Source organism: Schistocerca americana, chromosome 5 (genome assembly GCF_021461395.2).
Source record: "Schistocerca americana isolate TAMUIC-IGC-003095 chromosome 5, iqSchAmer2.1, whole genome shotgun sequence".
Taxonomy (NCBI): domain Eukaryota; kingdom Metazoa; phylum Arthropoda; class Insecta; order Orthoptera; family Acrididae; genus Schistocerca; species Schistocerca americana.
Window position 1 is genome coordinate 641,857,756 of NC_060123.1, and position 26,026 is coordinate 641,883,781.

Genomic DNA, 26,026 nt, shown 5'->3' on the forward strand with positions numbered 1-26,026 from the left:
AAGTCTAAGAAACAATCCATGCAATTTTTTAAGATGACTTAGAAGGCGCCGGCCGCGGTGGTCTAGCGGTTCTGGCGCTGCAGTCTGGAACCGCGGGACTGCTACGGTCGCAGGTTCGAATCCTGCCTCGGGCATGGGTGTGTGTGATGTCCTTAGGTTAGTTAGGTTTAAGTAGTTCTAAGTTCTAGGGGACTTATGGCCTAAGATGTTGAGTCCCATAGTGCTCAGAGCCATTTGAACTTAGAAGGCGACGTTTGTCGAAACTTCAATTATCATCACTATACCAAAATGTTGCGTGTAAAGTTTTAAAATCATTCTGTACAAAATATTAATTTAACTGCCACCTAACTGAAGTCAAGAAAGATTAACATAGATAATACCATGTTACGTAGAATATACTGTTGAAGGGTTATACACAGTAAAAGATCTCTCAAGTCACCTGCTTGTTGTTCAGTGTCAGTGTTCAATGATGTATTACTGTATAACATATTTTCATTCGACAATAAATAAGAAAAGTAATTTGTGCTTTTGCTTAAGTACTCTAGTCTCTTTGTAGCTTGCATCAAACAACAATTGCAGTAAGTTACATTTATTGGAGTAACAATCAATCAAACAGGTACTGCTTTTCTAAGTAAGACAAACAATACAGCATTTTATTTTATACCAGAGAAACAGTTGGTTTGAAAAGTGTTTCCTGTAAAGTAAGTTAACAGCATGCAAAATATCCTTTCAAAATTACAGCTTTGCAGACAGCCAACAGCATTTGTGTTGGTATATATTTTTTGTCTGAAACCCGTTAATATTACTTCAGTGGTATTCTCTTTCAACTAAATACTTACTACGATTTATATACATAAGGAAATAAAGGTTAGCAGTTAACACGGTGGTGACGAAGATCGTATCTAATGGAAAACTGACCATGATATTTTGTGAGTCATACACCAAACATATTTGAATTTGCTAAGAACAGTGCAATTTGGACATTAGAACTCCAAATTCCCTCTCATGGGTAGATTTAATGAGAACATGCTTCGATGTTCGTTTCTGGAGAAGATTTACTCTCATGAAATCATTCAATAACTTTCAACCACTGTTTATCTCAGTTGTGAGAATTAGCTCTAGATAATGCTTTTCAATAATGTCGATGCTCAGAGCCTTACCGTTAAGTTAAATTCTTTCTGCTGATGCTCAAACAGCCAAATGTTTGTGAAAATCAGTTAACCGATTTATTCCCTTGGATACTAGCGTTATATTTCTCTGATTAAAATCTTAGTCACTATACAAAAGTGTGAATCTAAGAGGAAACAACGTGACAATAACTTTTGCAGTTATTGCAAAAGCGTATAAATGTGAGTGCACCGTATATAAAATGTGGGGTATTGTGTTGTATATAGTTGAAGGCGTCTTATCATTGCAAATACTCAAATTGGAAACCTAACAGTTTGATACTCCACTCAGTGTAACATAATGTGCAGTCTCTAGCAAATGTACGTGGCGTCAGTCTACAGTAAGTTTTCGAAACGAGCCCGCAACGCCGAAGATGCTGTCAGCATAATGGTTGTCTGCGGGTCTCTTGCTCTCATCCGAGGTGTACTTGTCCTGCTCCAGGAACCAGTCTCGCAGCGTCTCTGCTCTCCTGATAAACTCATCTGAAAGTATAAGAGAACTTCAAATTTTCAGGCTTAAATGTAAAGTTTATTTAATGTATAAGAATGCAGTTTTAAGAAAATAGTTGCTCGGTGTCTTATTCAAAACAAATCTACATGCTATGGAAGATAGACTTTTCGCTCTCTTTTCTTATGCAATAAAAAAACGAGAACTGAGATCTGAAGTTTGTAAACCATTCACCGCCCAGAGATACCAGTGTCGAGAAGCTGATCGTTATTAATCGCTAAATGAAAGAATATTTCCTGATCAAAATGTCCGAAGGGATACAGAATAAGGGGTACGCTTCTGCTATGACAGAATATCAAAATTTTTCGAATGTTTTCTTTACTTAATATTGCGCAACATCACTCATGGTTACAAAGATGGATGTATTTGTGTTTTTCACGAACAACACATAGACGTAGAAAGGCAAGCTTCACTCAAACCGAGAAAAAAATATAAGCTACCAATGGTGGAAGCACTAAGAGGCAAGTTCAAAATGCAAAACCTTCAATTTTGTGTTACACAATTACACTATTGTTGAATGTAAATAGGTAACACTATAATACTTTATTTATGTAAGGAACTAACATACTAATATTCTGATGAAACCTTCTCGGGCTTTTAGCTGCCGTGTAGTGTCATGTTGTCGGTCGTTTGTCGGCGTTCCTTCCGTATGCAAGGCCCACCTTGTGAACCAGGACAGCGCTTTTCGAATGAACAACGCATGGTACGTGACGTTAACAAATATGCGTCAGGAACCCTATGATGTGAAAGCTGCGGAGGCAGTGAGCGGAGTAGACGGGCGGCACCAGGACTTGATTTCCACACCCCCCGCCTCACTGTGAGAGGGGGGAGGGGGGGGGGGGAAGCCTTACCACCAGTTGCGACATCTCTTCCCATTGCACACGATTGTCCCACCACTTAGGCTCTCGACAGAGGAGTCTGCGGTCCAGAAGCCATAAAGGAACGAACTGGACATGAACTCGACACTTTACCTGAAGATGATTAGCAGAAAACTCGTTCGAAACGTTGAGACATGACGCCACAGCTCGGCTGATAAATCGAGAAGACTTCGTTAATCAAATTCGCCGAAAAATCCTGCATTCCCCTATACTAATCTTTTCTAAGAACAGTAAGCATGTATAAAAGAACAGTGCGAAAAGCCACCGATCCGAACGCTTCTCATTACGACAGAGAGGTGGAACTGACGTCGCAGAAGCCGTCTTCGTCAGAGGGTGGAAGGCTGACAGTGACAGTGGAGCAAGGCAAGGGGCAGTGGGACAGCTCAGCAGCAGCTGACGGACCACCAGCCGGAGGTGCACAAAAATGGTTCAAATGGCTCTGAGCACTATGGGACTTAACTTCTGAGGTCATCAGTCGCCTAGAACTTAGAACTAATTAAACGTAACTAACCTAAGGACATCACACACAGCCATGCCCGAGGCAGCATTCGAACCTGCGACCGTAGCGGTCGCTCAGTTCCAGACTGTAGCGCCTAGAACCGCTCGGCCACTCCGGCCGGCCCAGAGGTGCACACATTCCGCTTTTAACCAGCCCAAGTATGCATGTTAGCCAGGGAGGCAAGCTGACGCACATTACTAGCAGAAGAGGCAGGCTGCTTTACTCACATACAGGGTGACAATTATTGAACTACATGAAAAAAACGTAAATTAGTTACAATCTACGGCGTGCACACACTTTATTCAACATTTAAAAGTCACTATAGATACTCGGATTTAGGTTATGACATGTTCGACATGCCTGCAGTCATTGGCGATGATGTAGCGCAGACGAATAGCGAAATTCTGCATGACCCCCTGAAGTGTCGGAACATCGATGCTGTCGTTGACCTCCTGAATGGCTGTTTTCAGCTCAGCAATGGTTTTGGGGTTATTGCTGTACACCTCGTCTTTAATACAGACCCACAAAAAGGAGCCGCACGTGTTCAGATCCGGAGAATGCGGCGGCCAATCGAGGCCAATGCCAGTGGCTTCCAGGTACCCCAGAGCCAGAATGCGGTCTCCAAGTGCTCCTCCAAGACATCAGACACTCTCCTGCTTCGATGGGGTCGAGCTCCGTCTTGCATGAACCACATCTTGTCGAAATCAGGATCGCTTTGGATAATGGGAATGAAATCACCTTCCAAAACCTTCACGTACCATTCAATGGTCACTGTGCCATCAAGGAATAACGCACCAATTATTCCGTGACTGGACACTGCACCCCACATTCACCTGCTGAGAATGAAGAGACTTCTCGATCGCGAAATGCGGAATCATGGTCCCCCAAACGCATCAATTTTGCTCATTGACGAACCCATCCAAATGAAAGTGGACTTCGTCGCTAAACCTAACCGTACTAATTTCCATCATATCCCTTGGCCAATCGTGCAGTTTGAACGTCCTAGCACAAACAGTTCAGAAGTTATGACGATTTTATTTCATATAGTTGGATAACTGCTACCCTGTATAAGCTGTCCCAACCCAAGAAGACTGCCCTCCCGACTCTCCGCCGTGCTACGCTGTGTAACAGTTTATTCTGCATGCTTTCATTGTAGTGTTAAGGGTAGGGTTCGTAAGTTGATGAAAATCTCCGAGTATCGCAAGACGGGGCTCAATAAAATATATATTCATTTTGGGTCATTGCAGGCCAGAAAATGGCGGATTTTAATTGTCCTTTCTCCTTATCGCTGTATTTTTGGGTTGTTTACTTACTTTGACATGAACGGTTATATCTACAACTTCATATTGTTTCGACCAGCACTGGTTATTCTCAGTTCTAACCATCATCGGGTCACCTCTAACAATGTTTTCTTTAATAATGAGAACCGTCTCTGCAGTCGAATCCTTTGTACCTAAGAACCTGAAGATGTCTTCCTGCCACGCCAACTAATTGATTGGTTGGTTAATTCGGAGAAGGGGACCAAACAGCGAAACGCCAACTAACGTAAGATTTTGCAAGACTAGTTTCTTTCTGTACCTTAGTTTGTTGCACCCAAATAAGACCCCAGTTACACTAACTTTAATTACTTTTTCAAGAATGTGTATTTCAGGTTAGCTGAATTCATTCTAAGTGGCCAAAATCATTCTAAATTACCCAAATGCTATTTAGCAAACACATAGTTATTTTTTCATATTATGTTAATCTAAAAAAGTACATCTCTAAAAGAAGCAGTTTTTCTTTGATGAGAACCTTTCTTTGAACTGCGTTGCATACCACTGAAACCTGATTTTTAATATCCATTGAGCCATACTTTATTGCCCGCCCGGCTAGCCGTGCGGTCTAATGCGCTGCTTCCCGAGCGAGAAGGCGTGCCGGTTCCAAATGGTTCAAATGGCTCTGAGCACTATAGAACTTTGGACTACTTAAACCTAACTAACCTAAGGACATCACACACATCCATGTCCGAGGCAGGATTCGAACCTGCGACCGTAGCGGTGGCGGGGTTCCAGACTGTAGCGCCTAGAACCGCTCGGCCACCACGGCCGGCGGGCGTGCCGGTCCCCGGAACGAATCCTCCTGGCAGATTAGTGTCGAAGTCTGGTGTGCCGGCCAGCCTGTGGATGATTTTTCAGGCGGTTTACCATCTGCCTCGGCGAATGTGGGCTGGTTCCCCTTATTCCGCCTCAGTTACACTATGTCGGCGATTGCTACTCAAACACTGTCTACATGTACGCATACACCATAATTTCTCTGCTGCGCAAGCATTTTGGGCTACATCCGTCTGGTATGATAACGTTTCTGGGGGGTCCACTGGGGCGTGAACTGCACAATAATCCTGGGTTCGGTGTGGGGCGGCGGTGGGTAGGGTGGACTGCTGTGGCCTGTTGTGGGGCTGTGTACCACTGAGGGCTACGGTGGCACGAAGCCTCTCCATCGTTTCTAGGTCCCCGGTTGAATACACACACAATACACCTTACTGAAGTAAGGTTGGAGTATAGCGTTCCATTGATATCAAGGTCAGTGGTGAAGCGGAGAACAAGCCCGAATTTACAGTGATGATGCAGAAAATTGGCTGTGGCTTGCTGAAAGTGATCATATCTTTAATGATTTAGAGAAACAATGAGAGTCCTTTAGAATTCAACATCATTGAACTGTGACTCATTTAAGTTAGGGTCATAACTATCTAATGTAGCTTCAACTACCTGTAACTACAAATAGTCACTTGATACAATAACACTCAACGTAATTTTAGCTGTGTTTCACGGACATATATAATACCCAGACCCGCATGTGCAGCCACTCTTATGGGATAAACTCAGTACCGATGCAACATTTTTCACTGTGGATCGAAAATTTAAGAGTGACTTTTGGAACACCGCACTGTCACCTGATGGCAAGGTCGTTCGTAGTCATGGTAATCTGATGGTAGGGTGAAGCAGCTATTCCTAACCCAAGCGACGTGACTTATTCAAATCCGCCAATGGTTTTCAATGTGCTCCATTTTGCAAAGAGGCACAATTTGGCTCCAGCCCCACTAATATTCAAGTATATATTTTCCATTGTTTAGGTTTTCTGCTGAGCCGCTATTTATACTTAAGATCACGCGATTTTGAGATCGCTGTTGTACAATCGGTGCAGAAATGACGTCCCCGGACTTGAACATTATAGAACCCTTGAGGGCGGAATTGGTGTGGAAGCTCCGGAGCAGATTTCCTATTCCCTCGTCATTACAGGTTTTAGGATAGGTCTGATCGAAGAGTAGCATAGCATATACGCCAGTATTCCAAGAAGAATAGCAGTTGTATAACGGGAAAACGAAGGTTCAACCCCTTATTAATAAACCATTCTCAAGTAAGTACAGGTGTTCATATTATTCTGCGTATCCCGTGTACCTTTCGTAAATTTTCCTGGTGTTAAGTAGTGCATTACTTTTCTTGGTGACTTGATAAGAGCTACATATACGACTGTATTTAGAGCCCTGGCATCCATAAAGAGAACAGGACATTTCTGACGATGCGGACGTCATGTGATCCCACATACTTACAGGCAAACATATCAATAGGGCCGGCTGTTCCTCCCAGCTCGTCCGGGACGTCTCCCCGTTGCACGTGGTCAAACAGCGTGTTGGATCCTGGCAGATGGAGATGGATCTGAAACCAGGAAACGCGTACCATTAAATGGATTGAAAGCTGACGATGTTTAGAGGCATTCCACATCATCTCACTTTCATCTAACAGTTATCTTACCAGTCTCAGCTCATATGTGCTCAGCTATGTCGTAAGAAATTCTCTTTTCCACACTAGCAGCATAGCATTCCTCGAGGTTACAGATCAGCTTAAATGTCTCCACATATCTACATGGAAGGCTCAAAATGGCTCTGAGCACTATGGGACTCAACTGCTGCAGTCATAAGTCCCCTAGAACTTAGAACTACTTAAACCTAACTAACCTAAGGACATCACACACACCCATGCCCGAGGCAGGATTCGAACCTGCGACCGTAGCAGCAGCGCGGCTCCGGACTGGAGCGCCTAGAACCGCACGGCCAACTACATGGAAGGATCTCTTGGTGGATACGGAGGTGCATTTTCCATTTTCAGCAAGAAAAAGTATGAATTTTAGTGGAGAAGGCACTGTGTAACAGTATAGTTCTTTCAACTTCTACGCTACGGTCGCAGGTTCGAATCCTGCCTCGAGCATGGATGTGTGTGATATCCTTAGGTCAGTTAGGTTTATGTAGTTCTAAGTTCTAGGGGACTGATGACCTCAGAAGTTAAGTCCCATAGTGCTCAGAGCCATTTGAACCATTTCAACTTCTAATGCACTCGCAAATACAAGGTGTCTCAGAACATACGCTACAACTTTAGTGTGTTATAGCACATTAAAGATTAAAGATATTCACATTGTTTGACTTGTCTCGCGGAAAAACTCCCAAAGTTTATTCAGACCAAATCGAACACGCAGGTTCAAAGCAGCTTGCAAACACGGTTTAGTAAGGACCCACCCTCGCGGACATCGATAAGCCGGTGGTACAGGAATTTTAAGCAGACGGGGAGCGTTGATGCGAAGCATTGTACTGGACTACCTGGAACAAGGCAGCCGACACAGAACGGATGCCGATGGCTTTTCAACGTTCACGGCAGATATCTCTTCGGTGGGTGTCGCAAGAGCTGCAGATTACGCAATTCGCTGTGGACGTTCTTCACCATTTAAAGGAGAAAGGAAATGTTCCAAACATCCTAGGATTTTCTGAGGAAGCAACATTCCACACGTGTGGTAAGGCAAACAAACAAAATGTCCGCATTTGGGGCACATTGTTCGTAATAGCCCGCTAGTGAATGTGCGGTGTTGTTTAATAGCTGATTGCATTATCCAGCGATTTTTTTCCTCAGTAAAAATAGTCAGTTCTAATAATTACCGTCTGCGTTTTCACAACTGGCCAAGACACAGGTTTTTTTTTTTTTTTTTTTCGTAATGTTGGTGCACCGTTACAATGGACTGAGACTGTGTGAGATATTCTAGACCAGGTGTTTACAGATAGCTGGGTTGGCAGCGGTAGTTGAATTCCCTAGTCTCTTAGATCGTCTGACATTACATGGATGGACTTCTTTCTATAGGGGTAGGTCAAGGACAGAGTTTAGCGAATGCCTGTCAACGACATTAGTGATTTAAAGAACCGAATCGTTGCTGACAACTGACTTGGGTATGTTGCGCCCAGTGTGAACATAGCTTGAACACAGACTGGATGTTGTGCGCGCAACCAAAGGCGAACATATTGAAATTAACTGATTTGCATAAAAACTTTGCGAAATAGTGTGACACATAAGCCAGACATGGTGAGAATATCTTAATTAGTTGTTAGAGATATGCCGTTCCTCTTCAGACACCCTGTATTTCGTGGGTAGACCAATTGACAAACTTTTCCGAACACTGCAGCATAACGACACTGCAGCATAACGAAGACTAAATGCGGTCATGGAAAAAAATCACAAGACTAAGAATTAATTAATGTAGAGTAATGAAATTTCTGTTCAAAAACGTTCAAATGTGTGTGAAATCTTATGGGACTTAACTGCTAAGGTCATCAGTCCCTAAGCTTACACACTACATAACCTAAATTTTCCTAAGGACAAACACACACACCCATGCCCGATGGAGGACTCGAATCTCCGCCGCGATCAGCCGCACAATCCATGACTGCAGCGCCTAAGACCGCTCGGCTAATCCGGCGCGGCTTACATTTCTGGAACGCATTTATCTAGGTAACATATTTAAATGATTAACATTTCAAGATCGCGAGTTAAGGTAAGGGCCAGATGTTGTTGTTGTGGTCTTCAGTCAAGAGACTGGTTTGATGCAGCCCTCCATGCTACTCTATCCTGTGCAAGCTTCTTCATCTCCCAGTACCTACTGCAACTTACATCCTTCTGAATCTGCTTAGTGCACTCATCTCTTGGTCTCCCTCTACGATTTTTACCCTCCACGCTGCCCTCCAATACTAAATTGGTGATCCCTTGATGCCTCAGAATATGTCCTACCAACCGATCCCTTCTTCTAGTCAAGTTGTGCCACAAATTTCTCTTCTTTCCAATTCTATCAAACACCTCGTCATTAGTTATGTGATCTACCAATCTAACATTCAGCATTCTTCTGTAGCACCACATTTCGAAAGCTTCTATTCTCTATTTGTCTAAACTATTTATCGTCCACGTTTCACTTCCATACATGGCTACACTCCATACAAATACTTTCAGAAACGACTTCCTGACACATAAATCTACACTCGATGTTAACAAATTTCTCTTCTTCAGAAACGCTTTCCTTGCCATTGCCAGTCTACATTTTATATCTTCTCTACTTCGACCATCATCAGTTATTTTGCTCCCCAAATTGCAAAACTCCTTTACTACTTAAAGCGTCTCATTTCCTAATCTAATTCCCTCAGCATCACCCGACTACATTCCATTATCCTGGTTTTGTTTTTGTTGATGTTCATCTGATATCCTCCTTCCAAGACACTGTCCATTCCGTTCAACTGCTCTTCCAGGTCCTTTGCTGTCTCTGACAGAATTACGTCATCGGCGATCTTCAAAGTTTTAATTTATTCTCCATGCTATTTAATACCTACTCCGAATTTTTCTTTTGTTTCCTTTACTGCTTGCTCAATATACAGATTGCGTTACATCGGGGATAGGCTACAACCCTGTCTCACTTCCTTCCCAACCAGTGCTTCCTTTTCATGCCCCTCGACTCTTATAACTGCCATCTGGTTTCTGTACAAATTGTAAATAGCCTTTCGCTCCCTGTATTTTACCCCTGCCACCTTCAGAATTTGAAAGAGAGTATTCCAGTCAACATTGTCAAAAGCTTTCTCTAAGTCTACAAATGCTAAAAACGTAAGTTTGCCTTTCCTTAATCTATTTTCTAAGATAAGTCGTAGGGTCAGTATTGCCACACGTGTTCCAACATTTCTACGGAATCCAAACTGATCTTCCCCGAGTTCGGCTTCTACCAGTTTTTTTGCCGGCCGGTGTGGCCGTGCGGTTCTAGGCGCTTTGGTCTGGAACCGCGTGACCGCTATGGTCGCAGGTTCGAATCCTGCCTGGGGCATGGATGTGTGTGATATCCTTAGGTTAGTTGGGTTTAAGTAGTTATAAGTACTAGGGGACTTATGACCACAGATGTTAAGTCCCATAGCGCTCAGAGCCATTTGAACCAAGCCATCTACCAGTTTTCCCATTCGTCTGTAAAGAATCCGTGTTAGTATTTTGGAGCCGTGGCTTATTAAACTAATAGTTCGGTAATTTTCACATCTGTCAACCCCTGCTTTCTTCGTGATTGGAATTATTATATTCTTTTTTAAGTCTGAGGGCATTTCGCCTGTCTCAGACATCTTGCTCACCAAATGGTAGAGTTTTGTCAGGGCTGGCTCTCCCAAGGCTATCAGTAGTTCCAATGGAATGCTGTATACTCCCGGGGCCTTGTTTCGACTGAGGTCTTTCAGTGCTCTGTCAAACTCTTCACGCAGTATCGTATCTACCATTTCATCTTCATCTACATCCTCTTCCATTTCCATAATATTGTTCTCAAGAAAATCGCCCTTGTATCGACCCTCTATATACTTCTTCCACCTTTATGCTTTTCCTTCTTTGCTTAGAACTGGGTTTCCATCTGAGCTCTTGATATTCATACAAGTGGTTCTCTTTCCTCCAAAGGTCTCTTTAATTTTCCTTTAGGCTGTATCTATCTTACCCCTAGTGATATGCGCTTCTACATTCTTACATTTGTTCTCTAGCCATCCCTGCTTAGCTATTTTGCAATTCCTGTCAATCTCAATTTTGAGACGTTTGTATTCCTTTTTGCTTGCTTCATTTACTGCATTTTTGTATATTCTCCTTTCATCAATTAAATTCAGTATTTCTTCTGTTACCCAAGGATTTCTATTAGCCCTCGTGTTTTTACCTACTTGATCCTCTGCTGCCTTCACTATTTCATCTCTCAAAGCTACCCATTCTTCTTCTACTGTATTTCTTTCCCCCATTCTTGTCAATCGTTCCCTAATGCTCTTCTTGAAACTCTCTACAACCTCTGGTTCTGTCAGTTTATCCAGGTCCCATCTTCTCAAATTTCCACGTTTTTGCAGCTTCTTTAATTTTAATCTACAGTTCATAACCATTAGATTGTGGTCAGAATCCACTTCTGCCCCTGGAAATGTCTTACAATTTAAAACCTGGTTCCTAAATCTCTGTCTGACCATTATATAAGATATTTGAAACCTGTCAGTATCTCCAGGCTTCTTTCATGTATACAACCTTCTTTTATGATTCTTGAACCAAGTGTTAGCTATGATTAAGTTATGTTCTGTGCAAAATTCTACCAAGCGGCTTCCTCTTTCGTTCCTCACCCCCATTCCATATTCACCTACTCCGTTTCCTTCTCTTCCTTTTCCTACTATCGAATTCCAGTCACCCATGACTATTAAATTTTCATCTCCCTTCACTATCTGAATAATTTCTTTTATCTCATCATACATTTCATCAATCTATTCGTCATCTGCGGAGCTAGTCGGCATATAAACTTGTACTACTGTGATAGGCGTGGGTTTCGTATCTATCTTCGCCGCAATAATGCGTTCACTATATTGTTTATAGTAGCTTACCCGCATTCCTATTTTTTTATTCATTATTAAATCTACTCCTGCATTACCCCTATTTGATTTTGTATTTATAATCCTGTATTCACATGACCAGAAGTCTTGTTCCTCCTGCCACCGAACTTCGCTAATTCCCACTATATCTAACTTTAACCTATCCATTTCCCTTTTAAATTTTCTAACCTACCTGCCCGATTAAGGGATCTGACATTCCACGCTCCAACCCGTAGAATGCCAGTTGTCTTTCTCCTGATAACAATGTCCTGCTGAGTAGTCCCTGCCCGGAGATCCGAATGGGGGACTGTTTTACCTCCGGAATATTTTACCCAAGAGGACGCCATCATCACTTAACCATACAGTAAAGCTGCATGTCATCGGGAAAAATTACGGCTGTAGTTTCCCCTTGCTTTCAGCCGTTCGCAGTACCAGCACATCAAGGCCGTTTTGGTTAGTGTTACAAGGCCAGATCAGTCAATCATCCAGACTGTTGCCCCTGCAACTACTGAAAAGGCTGCTGCCCCTCTTCAGGAACCACACATTTGTCTAGCCTCTCAACAGATACCCCTCCGTTGTGGTTGCACCTACGGTACGGCTATCTGTATGATTGAGGCACGCAAGCTTCCCCACCAACGGCAAGGTCCATGGTTCATGCGGGGAAGAAGGGCGAGATAAAACATTGCAAATGTGAAGTGGTGATACATTAATAACCGGTGCAACCGCCAAAATGTTGAATGCAAGCATGCAAACGCGCATGCGTTGTGTTGTGGAGGTGCCGGATGTCAGTTTCTGGGTAGGAATTCCATCTCATTGCACACTGTTGATCAGTATAGGGATGGTTAATGCTGTTTGTGGATGAAGCTGGAGTTGTCGTTCGATGACGTCGATATGTGGTCGATTAGAGACAGGTATGGTGATCGAGGTGGCCAAGGCAAATGTCGACACTCTGTAGAGCATGTTAGATCACAACAGCGGTATCTGGACGAGCGCTATCCTGTCAGAAAACACCCCCAGGAATGCTGTTCGTGAATGGCAGCACAACAAGTCGACTCACCAGACTGAAGTATCAAATTTGCAGTCAGGTGCGTGGAATAATCACGAGAGTGCTCCTCTTCTCATACGAAATCACATCCTAGGCCATAACTCCATGTGTAGGTCCAGACAAGATGGTTGCCAGGACTTCAACTAGCCTACTCGTAACCAACACACGACCACCACTGGCACCAAACGAGAACCAGTTTTCATCATAAAACACAACGGACCTCCACACTGCCCTCCAATGAGCTCTCGCTTGACACCACTGAAGTCGCAAGTGGTGGTGGTTTGTGGTCAGTGGAATGGGCGCCATATGGCGTATGGCTCGGAGCTGTCATTGATGTAAATGATTTTGTAACGCCGGCCAGGGTGACCGAGCCGTTCTAGGCGCTACAGTCTGGAACCGCGCGACCACTACGGTCGTAGGTTCGAATCCAGCCTTGGCCATGGATGTGTGTGCTGTCCTTAGGTTAGTTAGGTTTAAGTAGTTCTAAGTGTTAGGGGGCTGATGACCTCAGAAGTTAAGTCCCACAGTGCTCAGAGCCATTTGAACCATTTGATTTTGTAACAGTTGGTTGTGCAGTTGTGGTGTCAACTGCTGCTCAGATTGCTACTGTAGACGCAGTACGATGCGACAGATCCACACGCAAACACGATGGTCTTTCCTCTCGGTACTGCCACGTGGCTGTCCGGAGCCCGGTCTTCTTACGACCATACATTCTCCTGACCACCGTTGTCAGCAATCATGTGCAGTGGCTACATTCCTGCCAAGTCTTCTACAGTATCTCGTAGTCCTGTTACACGACTTGGTTCAAACTCAGTGATGTGTTGATAACGGCGTCTTTGTCGCCTTAAAGGCATTCTTGACTAACTTCAAATCGCCACCTCCAATCTCACCGCCGTTACAGCGTGTACTGACAGCTAACCTGACGTGCATCCTCATAGAGGCCCTGCTAGCGCCACTCTTATGCGACTGGCTCGAAGTTTGAAATGATATCATCTTACAGGTTTAGAAACCCTCGTACCAACTTTCGTTTGTGTCGCACAACTCGTTCTTGGCGTTATATATATTTTTTTTTTTTCTCGTCAGTGTAGTCACTTGCATTTATACACTACCGGACATTAAAATTGCTACACCACGAAGATGACGTGCTACAGACGCGAAATTTAACCGACAGGAACAAGATGCAGTGATATGCAAATGATTAGCGTTTTAGAGCGTTCACACAAGGTTGGCGCCGGTGGCGACACCTACAACATGCTGACATGAGGAAAGTTTCCAACCGATTTCTCATACACAAACAGCAGTTGATCGGCGTTGCCTGGTGAAACGTTGTTGTGATGCCTCGTGTAAGGAGGAGAAATGCGTACCAACACGTTTCCAACTTTGATAAAGGTCGGATTTAGCCTACCGCGATTGCGGTTTATCGTATTGCGACATTGCTGCTCGCGTTGGTCGAGATCCGATGAATGTTACCAGAATATTGAATCGGTGGGTTCAGGAGGGTAATACGGAACGCCGTGTTCGATCCCAACGGCCTCGTACCACTAGCAGTCGAAATGACAGGCATCTTATCCACATGGCTGTAACGGATAGTGCAGCCACGTCTCGATCCCTGAGTCGACAAATGGGGACGTTTGCAAGACAACAACCATCTGCACGAACAGTTCGACGACGTTTGCAGCAGCATGGACTATCAACTGGGAGACCATGGTGCGGTTACCCTTGACGCTGCATCATAGACAGGAGCGCCTGTGATGGTGTAGTCAACGACGAACCTGAGTGCACGAATGGCAAAACGTCATTTTTTCTGATGAATCCAGGTTCGGTTTACAGCATCGTGATGGTCGCATCCGTGTTTTGCGACATCGTGGTGAACGCACATTGGAAGCCAATATTCGTCATCGCCATACTGGAGTATCAGCCGGGGTGATGGTATGGGGCGCCATTGGTTACACGTCTCGGTCTCCTCTTGTTCGCATTGACGTCACTTTGAACAGTGGACGTTACATTTCATATGTGTTACGACCCGTGGCTCTACCCTTCATTCGATCCCTGCGAAACCCTAAATTTCAGCAGGATAATGCACGACCGCTTGTTGCAGGTCCTGTACGGGCATTTCTGGATACATAAAATGTTCGACTGCTGCCCTGGCCAGCACATTCTCCAGATCTCTCAGCAATTGAAAACGTCTGGTCAATGGTGGCCGTGCAACTTTCTCGTCACAATACGCCAGTCACTACTCTTGATGAATTGTGGTATCGTGTTGAAGCTGCACGGGCAGCTGTACCTGTACACGCCATCCAATCTCTGTTTGACTCAATGGCCAGGCGTATCAAGGCCGTTATTACGGCCAGAGGTGGTTGTTCTGGGTACTAATTTCTCAGGATCTATGCACCCAAATTTCGTGAAAATGTAATCACATGTCAGTTTTAGTATAATGTATTTGTCCAATGAACCCGTTTATCATCTGCATTTCTTCTTGGTGTAGTAATTGTAATGGCCAGTAGTGTAATATGGCCAGAAATTAAAACAAGTCTGTTTATCAGAATGCGTTTATGAGCATAAGTTACATCTGTCTCTTGTTTGGGTTTGGTTTGATGCAGTTTTCCACGATAGTCAATTCTGTGGAAGCGTTTTTATCTCTGCATAAGTTTTACAACTTACATCTACTTCCGTCTGGTACTACAGTCAAGCCTTAAGTCTCCGTCTGCAATTTTTCCCCGCCCCCTTCTCCTCACACGCTTTCCTGGGTTACCAAACCGTCTTCTATGCCTCATGTTACGTCCTATCAATTGATCACTTCTGTCAGTCAAATTGTGACACAGATCTATTTTCTTGCCAGTTCGATTCCTCGTTAGTTATTCGTTCTACCCATCTAATCTTGAACACTCTTCTGTAGCAGCAAATTTCAAAAGCCTCTATTCTCTATGTGTGAACGCTTCACTTCTGCACAAGGCGACACTCCAGACCAACTCCTTCAGAAGAGACTTCCATACACTAAAAATTTTAATTCGATGTCAGAAGCGATTTTCTTGCTATTACCAGTCTGCGTATTACGTCCTCTCTACTTCTTCCATCGTCAGTTATTATGCTGCCCAATTAGGAAAGCTCTTTGTCCCTTTCAGCGTCTTTTACGAATCTAATTCCCTGACTATCTCGTGATTTAATTCGACTACTTTTGTTTTGTTCTCCTTTAATTTTTGACCTCTTTTCAAGACACTACCAACTCCTTTGCCTTATATGACGGAATTACTGTGTCAACGGTAAGCTACGAAGTTTGGATTCTTCTCCCTGACGTTTAATGCCCTTTCCTAAATTGTCAGTGGTTTCCTTCACAGCTTGGTCTGTGTACAGATTTAATAATAATGGGTATAGGCTACAGCTCTGCCTCACTCCCTTCTCTAGTATTACTTCCCTTTCATATCCTTCGACTCTTACAATAGTTCTGACTGTTATTTAGTCACATATGTGACTAAGACATTTCCCGCAGTGGTATGCTGTCTTGCCTATTCAATCTTGCAAAACTATGTGTCGTCTGTCCATCGAGTCATGTCTGTAAGATTTGTCTAAGAAGATTACAGAACATTCGAATGAGTGAAAAATATGTTTAGTAAGGAAAATGATAGAAAGAAACATGTCAGTTGCTTACATGTACACTATGTGATCAAAAGTATCTGAACACCTGGCTGAAAATGACATACAAGTTCGTGGCGCCCTCCATCGGTAATGCAGGAATTCAATATGGTGTTGACCCACCCTTAGCCCTGATGACAGCTTCCACTCTCGCAAGCATACCTTCAATCAGGTGCTGGAAGGTTTCTTGGGGAATGGCAGCACGTTCTTCACGGACTTCTGCACTGAAGTCGGTAGGTTAGGTCTAGCACGGAGTCGGCGTTCCAAAACATTCCAAAGGTGTTCTATCGGATTCGTGTCAGGGCTCGGCAGGCCAGTCCATTTCAGGGATGTCATTGTGGTGTAACCACTCTGCCACAGGCCTTGCATTATGAACAGGTGCTCGATCGTCTTGAAAGATGCAATCGCCGTCTCCGAATTGCTCTTCAACAGTGGGAAGCAAGAAGGTGCTTAAAACACCAATGTATGGCTGTGCTGTGATAGCGCCACGGAAAAGAACAAGGGGTGCAAGCCCCCTCCATGAGAAACACGACCACACCAAAACACCACCGCCTCCGAATATTACTGTCGGCACGCTGCAGATGACGTACACTGGGCATTCGCCATACCGACACCCTGCCATCGGATCCCCACATTGTGTACCGTGACTCGCCACTCGACACAACGTTTTGCCACTGTTCAATCGTCCAATGTTTACGCTCCTTACACCAAGCGAGGCGTCGTTTGGCATTTACCGGCGAGATGTGTGGCTTATGAGCAGACACTCGACCATGAAATCCAAGTTTTTTCACCTCCCGCCTAACGGTCATAGCACTTACAGTGGATCCTGATGCAGTTTGGAATTCCTGTGTGATGGTCTGGATAGATGTCTGCCTATTACACATTACGACCCTCTTCAACTGTCGGCGTTCTCTGTCGGTCAACAGACTAGGTTGGCCTGTACGCTTTTGTCCCTTCACTTTTCCACTTCACTATCAGAGGACCTAGGGATGTTTAGGAGTGTGGAAATCTCGCGTACAGACGTATGGCACAAGTGACGTCCAACCACCTGACCACTTTCGAAGTCCGTGAGTTCCGCGGAGCGCCCCATTCTGCTCTCTCACGATGTCTAATGACTACTGAGATCGCTGATATGGAGTACCTGGCAGTATGTGGCAGCACAATGCGGCTAATATGAAAAACTTGTAGCTCCATATGTGTGAGAAAATAGCAAAAGGTATAACTGCGTGAGATTTGTCAAGGACGAAAGGCACGAATATCCACGATTGGAAACGCTATGAAACGTCCCCTTAGAACAATTATACACGACTGTCCTTAAACTGATACACAATATTTTTTTAGCGCAACGCAATCTGACTTTCAAAAATCCTTACAAAAGAATGGCCCTGACTAACATTAACCTATAAGTTTCACAAATCACTTACCTCACAAAAAACTTCGCTACTCAAGCTACTGCAATACAGCGAGCGCCACTACTGCCAGCTAAATAAAAGATTCAAAGTACTGAAGGCACTAACTACTGATAGGCATAGTTAGCAAATGAAAGATTTTGATAGAGAACAACCAATGTACACTCCTGGAAATTGAAATAAGAACACCGTGAATTCATTGTCCCAGGAGAGGGAAACTTTATTGACACATTCCTGGGGTCAGATACATCACATGATCACACTGACAGAACCACAGGCACATAGACGCAGGCAACAGAGCATGCACAATGTCGGCACTAGTACAGTGTATATCCACCTTTCGCAGCAATGCAGGCTGCTATTCTCCCATGGAGACGATCGTAGAGATGCTGGATGTAGTCCTGTGAAACGGCTTGCCATGCCATTTCCACCTGGCGCCTCAGTTGGACCAGCGTTCGTGCTGGACGTGCAGACCGCGTGAGACGACGCTTCATCCAGTCCCAAACATGCTCAATGGGGGACAGATCCGGAGATCTTGCTGGCCAGGGTAGTTGACTTACACCTTCTAGAGCACGTTGGGTGGCACGGGATACATGCGAACGTGCATTGTCCTGTTGGAACAGCAAGTTCCCTTGCCGGTCTTGGAATGGTAGAACGATGGGTTCGATGACGGTTTGGATGTACCGTGCACTATTCAGTGTCCCCTCGACGATCACCAGTGGTGTATGGCCAGTGTAGGAGATCGCTCCCCACACCATGATGCCGGGTGTTGGCCCTGTGTGCCTCGGTCGTATGCAGTCCTGATTGTGGCGCTCACCTGCACGGCGCCAAACACGCATACGACCATCATTGACACCAAGGCAGAAGCGACTCTCATCGCTGAAGACGACACGTCTCCATTCGTCCCTCCATTCACGCCTGTCGCGACACCACTGGAGGCGGGCTGCACGATGTTGGGGCGTGAGCGGAAGACGGCCTAACGGTGTGCGGGACCGTAGCCCAGCTTCATGGAGACGGTTGCGAATGGTCCTCGCCGATACCCCAGGAGCAACAGTGTCCCTAATTTGCTGGGAAGTGGCGGTGCGGTCCCCTACGGCACTGCGTAGGATCCTACGGTCTTGGCGTGCATCCGTGCGTCGCTGCGGTCCGGTCCCAGGTCGACGGGCACGTGCACCTTCCGCTGACCACTGGCGACAACATCGATGTACTGTGGAGACCTCACGCCCCACGTGTTGAGCAATTCGGCGGTACGTCCACCCGGCCTCCCGCATGCCCACTATACGCCCTCGCTCAAAGTCCGTCAACTGCACATACGGTTCACGTCCACGCTGTCGCGGCATGCTACCAGTGTTAGAGACTGCGATGGAGCTCCGTATGCCACGGCAAACTGGCTGACACTGACGGCGGCGGTGCACAAATGCTGCGCAGCTAGCGCCATTCGACGGCCAACACCGCGGTTCCTGGTGTGTCCGCTGTGCCGTGCGTGTGATCATTGCTTGTACAGCCCTCTCGCAGTGTCCGGAGCAAGTATGGTGGGTCTGACACACCGGTGTCAATGTGTTCTTTTTTCCATTTCCAGGAGTGTATTTACCTCAATAGTCATAATATATATAGCAGTTCATGACAAATTTCAAAACTCCGCCATCTCTCTCCCCACATCCACCACCGCTGGCGGCTCACCTCCAACTGCGCAACGCTACGCGCTGTTCACATCCAGCTGCCGCTGCCCAACACTACAATGGCAGACAACAATGCAAACTACCCACAGACTGCACACAGCACAGCCAGTGATTTTTCATATAGAGCGCTACGTGGCGTTACCAATAAGAAAACATAAACAGCCTACTTACAACGCTCAGGCTGGAATTTCATCACTTACTCTTCATTTGGTGAGCGTAGTAGGCACCGAAATTCATGAAGCAAGTGATTTATGATATCTTGCTTTTCATCAGATTTTTCACATGTTTGGAGGCTAGAATTAATGGGTGATCTTTTGTCTGTCGAAGTTACATTTTATTCTGCGTACATGCCAGACGAACTTCCGTATAAACTCTAACGCGACAAGGTTGGGTAAGGAAATCTACTGTCTCCATTTCAAGCATCCTGGAATTTACCTTAATCAGATCAGGGAAACAACGAAACTTAAATCTCGGTGACTCACATCAAGTCATATATTGACAGAAGAAATAATACGGTGATTCGGGAAATGCTAAGTATCTCCGCAATACTACAGATCAGGCATCCCTGGAAATTGGTTTGAAATCTATATGTGAGCCGAACATTGAAGAAAAGTCATTCGTTGCCTCATATTATAACGAGAGGCCAACTGGGATCATTATAAAAAGGCTGACGATTGTGTTATACGAAATGAGACAAATATATTCCGTCAATATGATGATCAACGCCACGGTCGCAGGTTCGAATCCTGCCTCGGGCATGGATGTGTGTCACATCCTTAGGTTAGTTAGGTTTAAGTAGTTCTAAGTTCTAGGGGCCTGATGACCTCCGACGTTAAGTCCCATAGTGCTCAGAGCCATTTGAACCATTCTTTTTATGATGATCAAAATGTTTAGGCAGTATCTCAAACTTAGAGGGATGAGAGTATCTGAGAATCAGTTTATAGCGAAATGTTATTTTGCCTATTACCCTATACCTCAGAACTGTAAAATACATTGAATGATTTACAAAAAAAATGGCATTTTCAAAAAGACATACAACTGACTTACCCTTTTCAGCAATTTTTCAGAGATTGCTGTCTTAGCTACTTTCATAACGAAGTCAGTTATTTTGTCCACGTTCAACACGTGTATTTCCTTCATCCTTCTGCGATTGACAGTCTGAAAATAAATTAAAAGAGAATGTTGAATAGTATGTGCATTCTAAACTGCTCAAAAATTGTCTACAATACCTGCACATTTGTGAACGTTGTAAGGTGATGAGATGACAATAGCTAAGGTCGTTTCGCACGGGGTAAGGTTCTCTGTAGGCTTGCTTGCCGGCTCACGCACCGGTACGCATGCAGGCTCCTTCGTCTGCTAGCTGGTTGCCTGCAGGGACCTGTGCACGCTTCCCTTGATAGCTCTGGGGCTACTTTCCTTACGAGTGCCTGTAAGATCCCCTGAATATGCTACCTGCGCTGGTCAATCAAGAGTCGTGTTCGGGATCTGACGTCACAGCCTATAGGAGGGAAACTCTCAGACAACGCGAGTTAGCCCTCGAGGTCAAACACAACGCCACGAGCCCACTGCCAGATCTGTGAGCTTTCTCAAACAATTGTACGGAAACTATTCGGTAAAAAAATTGATTCTCGCATTTCTCTTAGTTTAATTCATTGGTTTCATGACGAACTATCATTCTGTTAACAGTCATATTTATTACGGTATTTCATGATAAAGCAAACGACTGCAAGAATTTCGGGAAGTTTGCAGTGTAAAATACGAGTCGTTGTGAATTTGCTTTTGTTGCATGTTAGGTCATATGTTGCTGCATATGAAATGTAGCTAACATTTTGAATTATTTTTCAAGAATGGAAGGATATTGCTCGAGAAAATGAGTTGTACGTAAAGCAGTTCTTCCCGAACTCACGCGCCAGAATGAAATATTCATAAAATTCCTCCTATCTTGGAAACTGTTGCAGATATCGAAACAACATTTTTACAAATGATAGCACGCAAAGAGGAGAGTATTTCACCGTGTGATTAATATGTGAAATTTCCATATCTAAATATTCAAGCAACTCGAGATATTTTAATGAAATAATGTAATATTCAAGTGTCATCGACAGCTGGTGAAACGAGAATTGCTGTGGGTTTGGAACAATACATGTGAAGATATTATAATTTATTTTTATACTGAGAGTGGGAAGTTTGATAAACTATTGACTTGTCTGCCCCTCAGTTGCTTGTTTAGCGATATGCTGTTTCATGCTTCTGTCGCAGTTTCAACTCCATTAGAACGTTAGTGAGATGGTTCAAATGGCTCTGAGCACTATGGGACTCAACTGCTGTGGTCATAAGTCCCCTAGAACTTAGAACTACTTAAACCTAACTAACCTAAGGACAGCACACAACACCCAGCCATCACGAGGCAGAGAAAATCCCTGACCCCGCCGGGAATCGAACCCGGGAACCCGGGCGTGGGAAGCGAGAACGCTACCGCACGACCACGAGATGCGGGCGTTAGTGAGATGAATATTTATAAACTCTGCTGTATTTTGGCGGAAGAAACATATTTTAATGTTGCAACAATGGGAGTTATGTATTACTCAAAACTCGTCGGCTCTGATAACGTTTCTCTGAAGAAAATTAAAGATAATGATTAGTTTGGAGAAAGTAAATTCCTATTTCTATTGAAATTTCGGCACATTCCTATACCGCAGTGTGTTTAAACAACCAATGATATCGATTACAGCTGGCCAACGGGTTTTATTTCTCTATCTCAATAACGTAAGAAATATGAAAACAATTAGCAACACACAGTATACCATTTTTTCTTTCCTATCCTTACACACAATCAAGGATTGTGCTTTTTCACCACAGATATCTTCTAGTTTGTCAAAGATATTGGAAACTGATGCTTAGTTGACAGGATTTTGCCATTTTAGATGTTTTTATATTTCTCAGATCACTGAGATAAAGAAATAAAATCCTTTGGCGAGTTTCAGTCCATATCATTCACTCTTAAAAACGCAATGAGTTATAGGATTCTGTTTAAATTTCTACATGAGCATTGATTTATTTTCACCAGACTGGCCGGCCGGTGTGACCGAGCGGTTCTAGATGGTGCAGTCTGGAACCGTGCGACCGCTACGGTTGCAGGTTCGAATCCTGCTTTGGGCATGGATGTGTGTGATGTCCTTAAGTTAGTTAGGTTTAAGTAGTTTTAAGTTCTAGGGGACTGATGACTTCAGATGTTAAGTCCCACAGTGCTCAGAGCCATTTGAACCATTTTCACCAGACTCCTTATTCCCTTTAATTTTGTTCAGATAGACATTATCAGTGACGAGTTTTGAGCAATACGTAAGTTCCCCTGTTGCTACATTTGCATCTTCTTCTTTTACAAAATCACAGCAGAGTTTATAAATATTCATCTCACTAACATTGTAATGCAGTTGAAATTGCAACAGTGGTCTTGACAACTACTTGGACTATCTGAGCACGCCTCACGTTACATCCAAATTCTCAACTTATCCAGAACGCTTACCACATGCATAATTAAGGCGATGTCAGCCGATGATGCCTTCAGTGCAGATGCACACTGAGTTCAAACTCTTAGGGGGATCGGCGAGATGCCACAAATAACGAGGACAATGAGTGGGGGCACTACAAATCAGCAGTGTGTGGATAAGTTCAGAATTTGGGTGTGACAGGAGGCATGCTGGTACAGTCCGTGCGGTTGTACTGACCACTGTGTCCAGGTGGCTTACTGCACAGTGCATCTGCCTAGTGAGCATGATACGGCACAAATTTTCAACTTTCCCCATTAACGTAAATCAGTACACACAGGCAGCCAAAACTAAACTAAACTAAACTAAACTCCGCCTGAACAGTCCATGAAGGCCCAACGGTACAGGCGGGCCCCCGTGTCATCCTCATCCCACAGGCGTCACTGGATGCGGATATGGAAGGGCATGTGGTCAGTACACCGCTCTCCCAGCCGTATGACAGTTTACGAGACCGCATCCGCTACTTCTTAATCAAGTAGTTCCTTACTTTGCCTCACAAGGGCTGAGTGCACCCCGCTTGCCAACAAAGCTCGGCAGACCGGATGGTCACTCATAGAAGTTCTAGTCCAGCCCTACAGTGCTTAACTTTGGTGATCTGACAGGAACCGGTGTTACACTGCTGCATGACACTGGCAGCTATGGGCTTAATTCCTTTGTGTCGTCATTCATAGTGGCTGTAGAATCAAAAGGGTGTCCGTTTTTATTGATGGAAGGAATGCTAGGATAGTCCGTGCAGTTGTAGTGACTACTGTGTCCTGATGCAGTGTGTAGTGGTCAGCGCATCTGCCTAGTGAGCGGGAACGCAAGTTTGAACCTCATTGGTATAAATTAATGCCCTCTGGAAGCTAATGTCTTTAATTCCTTTGAGTCCTGATTCGTAGTAGCTGCAGGACCAAAATGGTGTCTGTTCTTTCGGACATTTCCGAAAGAACAGATGCCACATACACGATCTATCGTGTGTAACAGTAAAGTAACTCCGTCCGCAGCTCGTGGTCGTGCGGTAGCGATCTCGCTTCCCGCGCCCGGGTTCCCGGGTTCGATTCCTGGCGGGGTCAGCGATTTTCTCTGCCTCGTGATGACTGGGTGTTGTGCGATGTCCTTAGGTTAGTTAGATTGAAGTAGTTCTAAGTTCTAGGGGACTGATGACCATAGATGTTAAGCCCCATAGGGCTCAGAGCCATTTGAACCATAGTGAAGTAACTCCCATCACGTTTTGATCTTCCGTAGATCAAAATCATCAACAAAGACAGCAACTCACCACAGAGACACTGCACTGGAGCATATCATTATGGACACGGACATTTGGAATTCAGAATTATAAAAACATTTTATGAAGAATATTTACTAACGTCCAGATGTTAAATCGTTATACAAACCCAAAAACGGCAAATGTGACAGTGCTTTTCGATACTAATGACAGTCAAAATCAACATGTAACATAGAACTGGTCGCACTAGCGTACAGCAAACTATTTACTCTACAGACGCAGTGGTTTTTCCATGAATCCTTCCGATAAAGTCAACCCTTCCATTCTCCTTCCCAGCTATTATGAAGATGGAATCTGATCTTTCGGACATTTCCGGAAGAACAAATACCATCGGTGACCATGCAGCTCTCTAGAATTAAATGATAATTAAATCAAGACCTTAAGCTGTTGACAGGCGTTGATATACATCAACAGGGACAGTTGAACATGTGTGCCCCGACCGGTACTCGAACCCGGAATCTCCTGCTTACATGGCAGACGCTCTATCCATTTGAGCCACCGAGGGCACAGAGGATAGTGCTCCCAGTGAGACCCACACGCCCAACTGAATGTCCACACACTATATTCGTTGTGTCCCTGCCCATTACACTCATTACTCGCGGCAGACACTCTTACCAGACATGTCCGAAAGAACAGATACCATCTTCATATAGCAAAGACTAACCGGCCATTGACCTCCTTCTTTTGTGCGGATGCACACTCATTGCCAGAACTCTGACAGGACTCGGTAAGATTGTCTGCCGTGAGTAATGAGTGTAATGGGCAGGGGCACTACGAATGTACTGTGTGGACATTATGTTGTGCATGTGGGTCTCACTGGGAGCGTGCAAGGGATAAATCCCAGCAGTCGCACTATCCTCTGTGCCCTCGGCGGTTCAGATGGGTAGAGGGTCTGCCATGTAAGCAGGATATCCCGGGTTCGAGCCCTCGTCGGGGCACGCATTTTCAGCTGGCCCCGTTGATGTATATCAACGCCTGTCAACAGCTTAAGGTCTTGATTAAATTATAATTTCTTCTCTACTATTGATTTTACGTGGTGACTCCGTTTCATACTGCTTTAAACGATCTGACGTGTTCAAGATGTTCACCACTGATCTTGTAATACGATGCTATAGATTTCTTTCAGTTAGTTATAGACATTACCTTTCATTCATTGAGCTGCGCGGTCTCTAGCGCCTTGTTTAAGTTCGCGCGGTTCTCCCCGTCGGAGGTTCCAGTCCTCCCTCGGGCATGGGCGACTCTGTTCGCCTAAGGTAGTTTAAGTCAGATTAAGTAGCGTATAAGCCTAGGGACCGATGACTTCAGCAGTTTGATCGCAAAGGAATTTATCACATTTTTCCAAGTTTCATTCATTCATGTTAAAAAAGAGCTTACATCCATTATACTAAACTGAAATTTGCTATGCATATGCGATGTATGTAGAATAAAACTCGTACTTACAGAAAAAAGAAACACAGTAGTATGCGGAAACTACCTTGTAGCAGAATTCGAGAGCGCGGACGACGTTGATGTCGATCCTGAGGAGGTGGCCGACGGTCACGCCGTTCAGGTCGCAGATGACGACGTCTCCGAGGGAGTAGTCATCGAAGTACATCATGTCCAGCTGCATCGTGAGCACTTTCGCGTACATGACGCACGAGATCGCCGACGGGTCCGGGTCGACCCCTGCGATTATGTGCACTCGCTGCAAGTCCTTGGTGAGTCGCGGCAT

General features: G+C 44.6%; 1 protein-coding gene across 1 annotated transcript; it reads right to left on the bottom strand.

Moving 5' to 3' along the window:
- Window positions 1-1,407: 1,407 nt before the first annotated feature.
- LOC124616604 lies at window positions 1,408-26,026 on the bottom strand. Its single transcript, XM_047144925.1, has 3 exons — window positions 25,790-26,026; window positions 6,638-6,743; window positions 1,408-1,649 (listed from the first exon to the last, which is right to left on the bottom strand). The coding sequence occupies exons 1-3, from the start codon at window positions 26,024-26,026 to the stop codon at window positions 1,498-1,500; spliced, it is 495 nt and encodes a 164-aa protein (XP_047000881.1). The 3' UTR covers window positions 1,408-1,497.

Excerpts from the sequence above, each read along its gene's own strand:
- LOC124616604 (XM_047144925.1), bottom strand. The coding sequence starts at position 26,026 with ATGCCGCGACTCACCAAGGACTTGCAGCGAGTGCACATAATCGCAGGG. Across the intron at positions 6,744-25,789 it reads CTCTCGAATTCTGCTACAAG|ATCCATCTCCATCTGCCAGG; the intron begins GTAGTTTCCGCA and ends TCCTGGTTTCAG. Across the intron at positions 1,650-6,637 it reads CCCTATTGATATGTTTGCCT|ATGAGTTTATCAGGAGAGCA; the intron begins GTAAGTATGTGG and ends TTATACTTTCAG.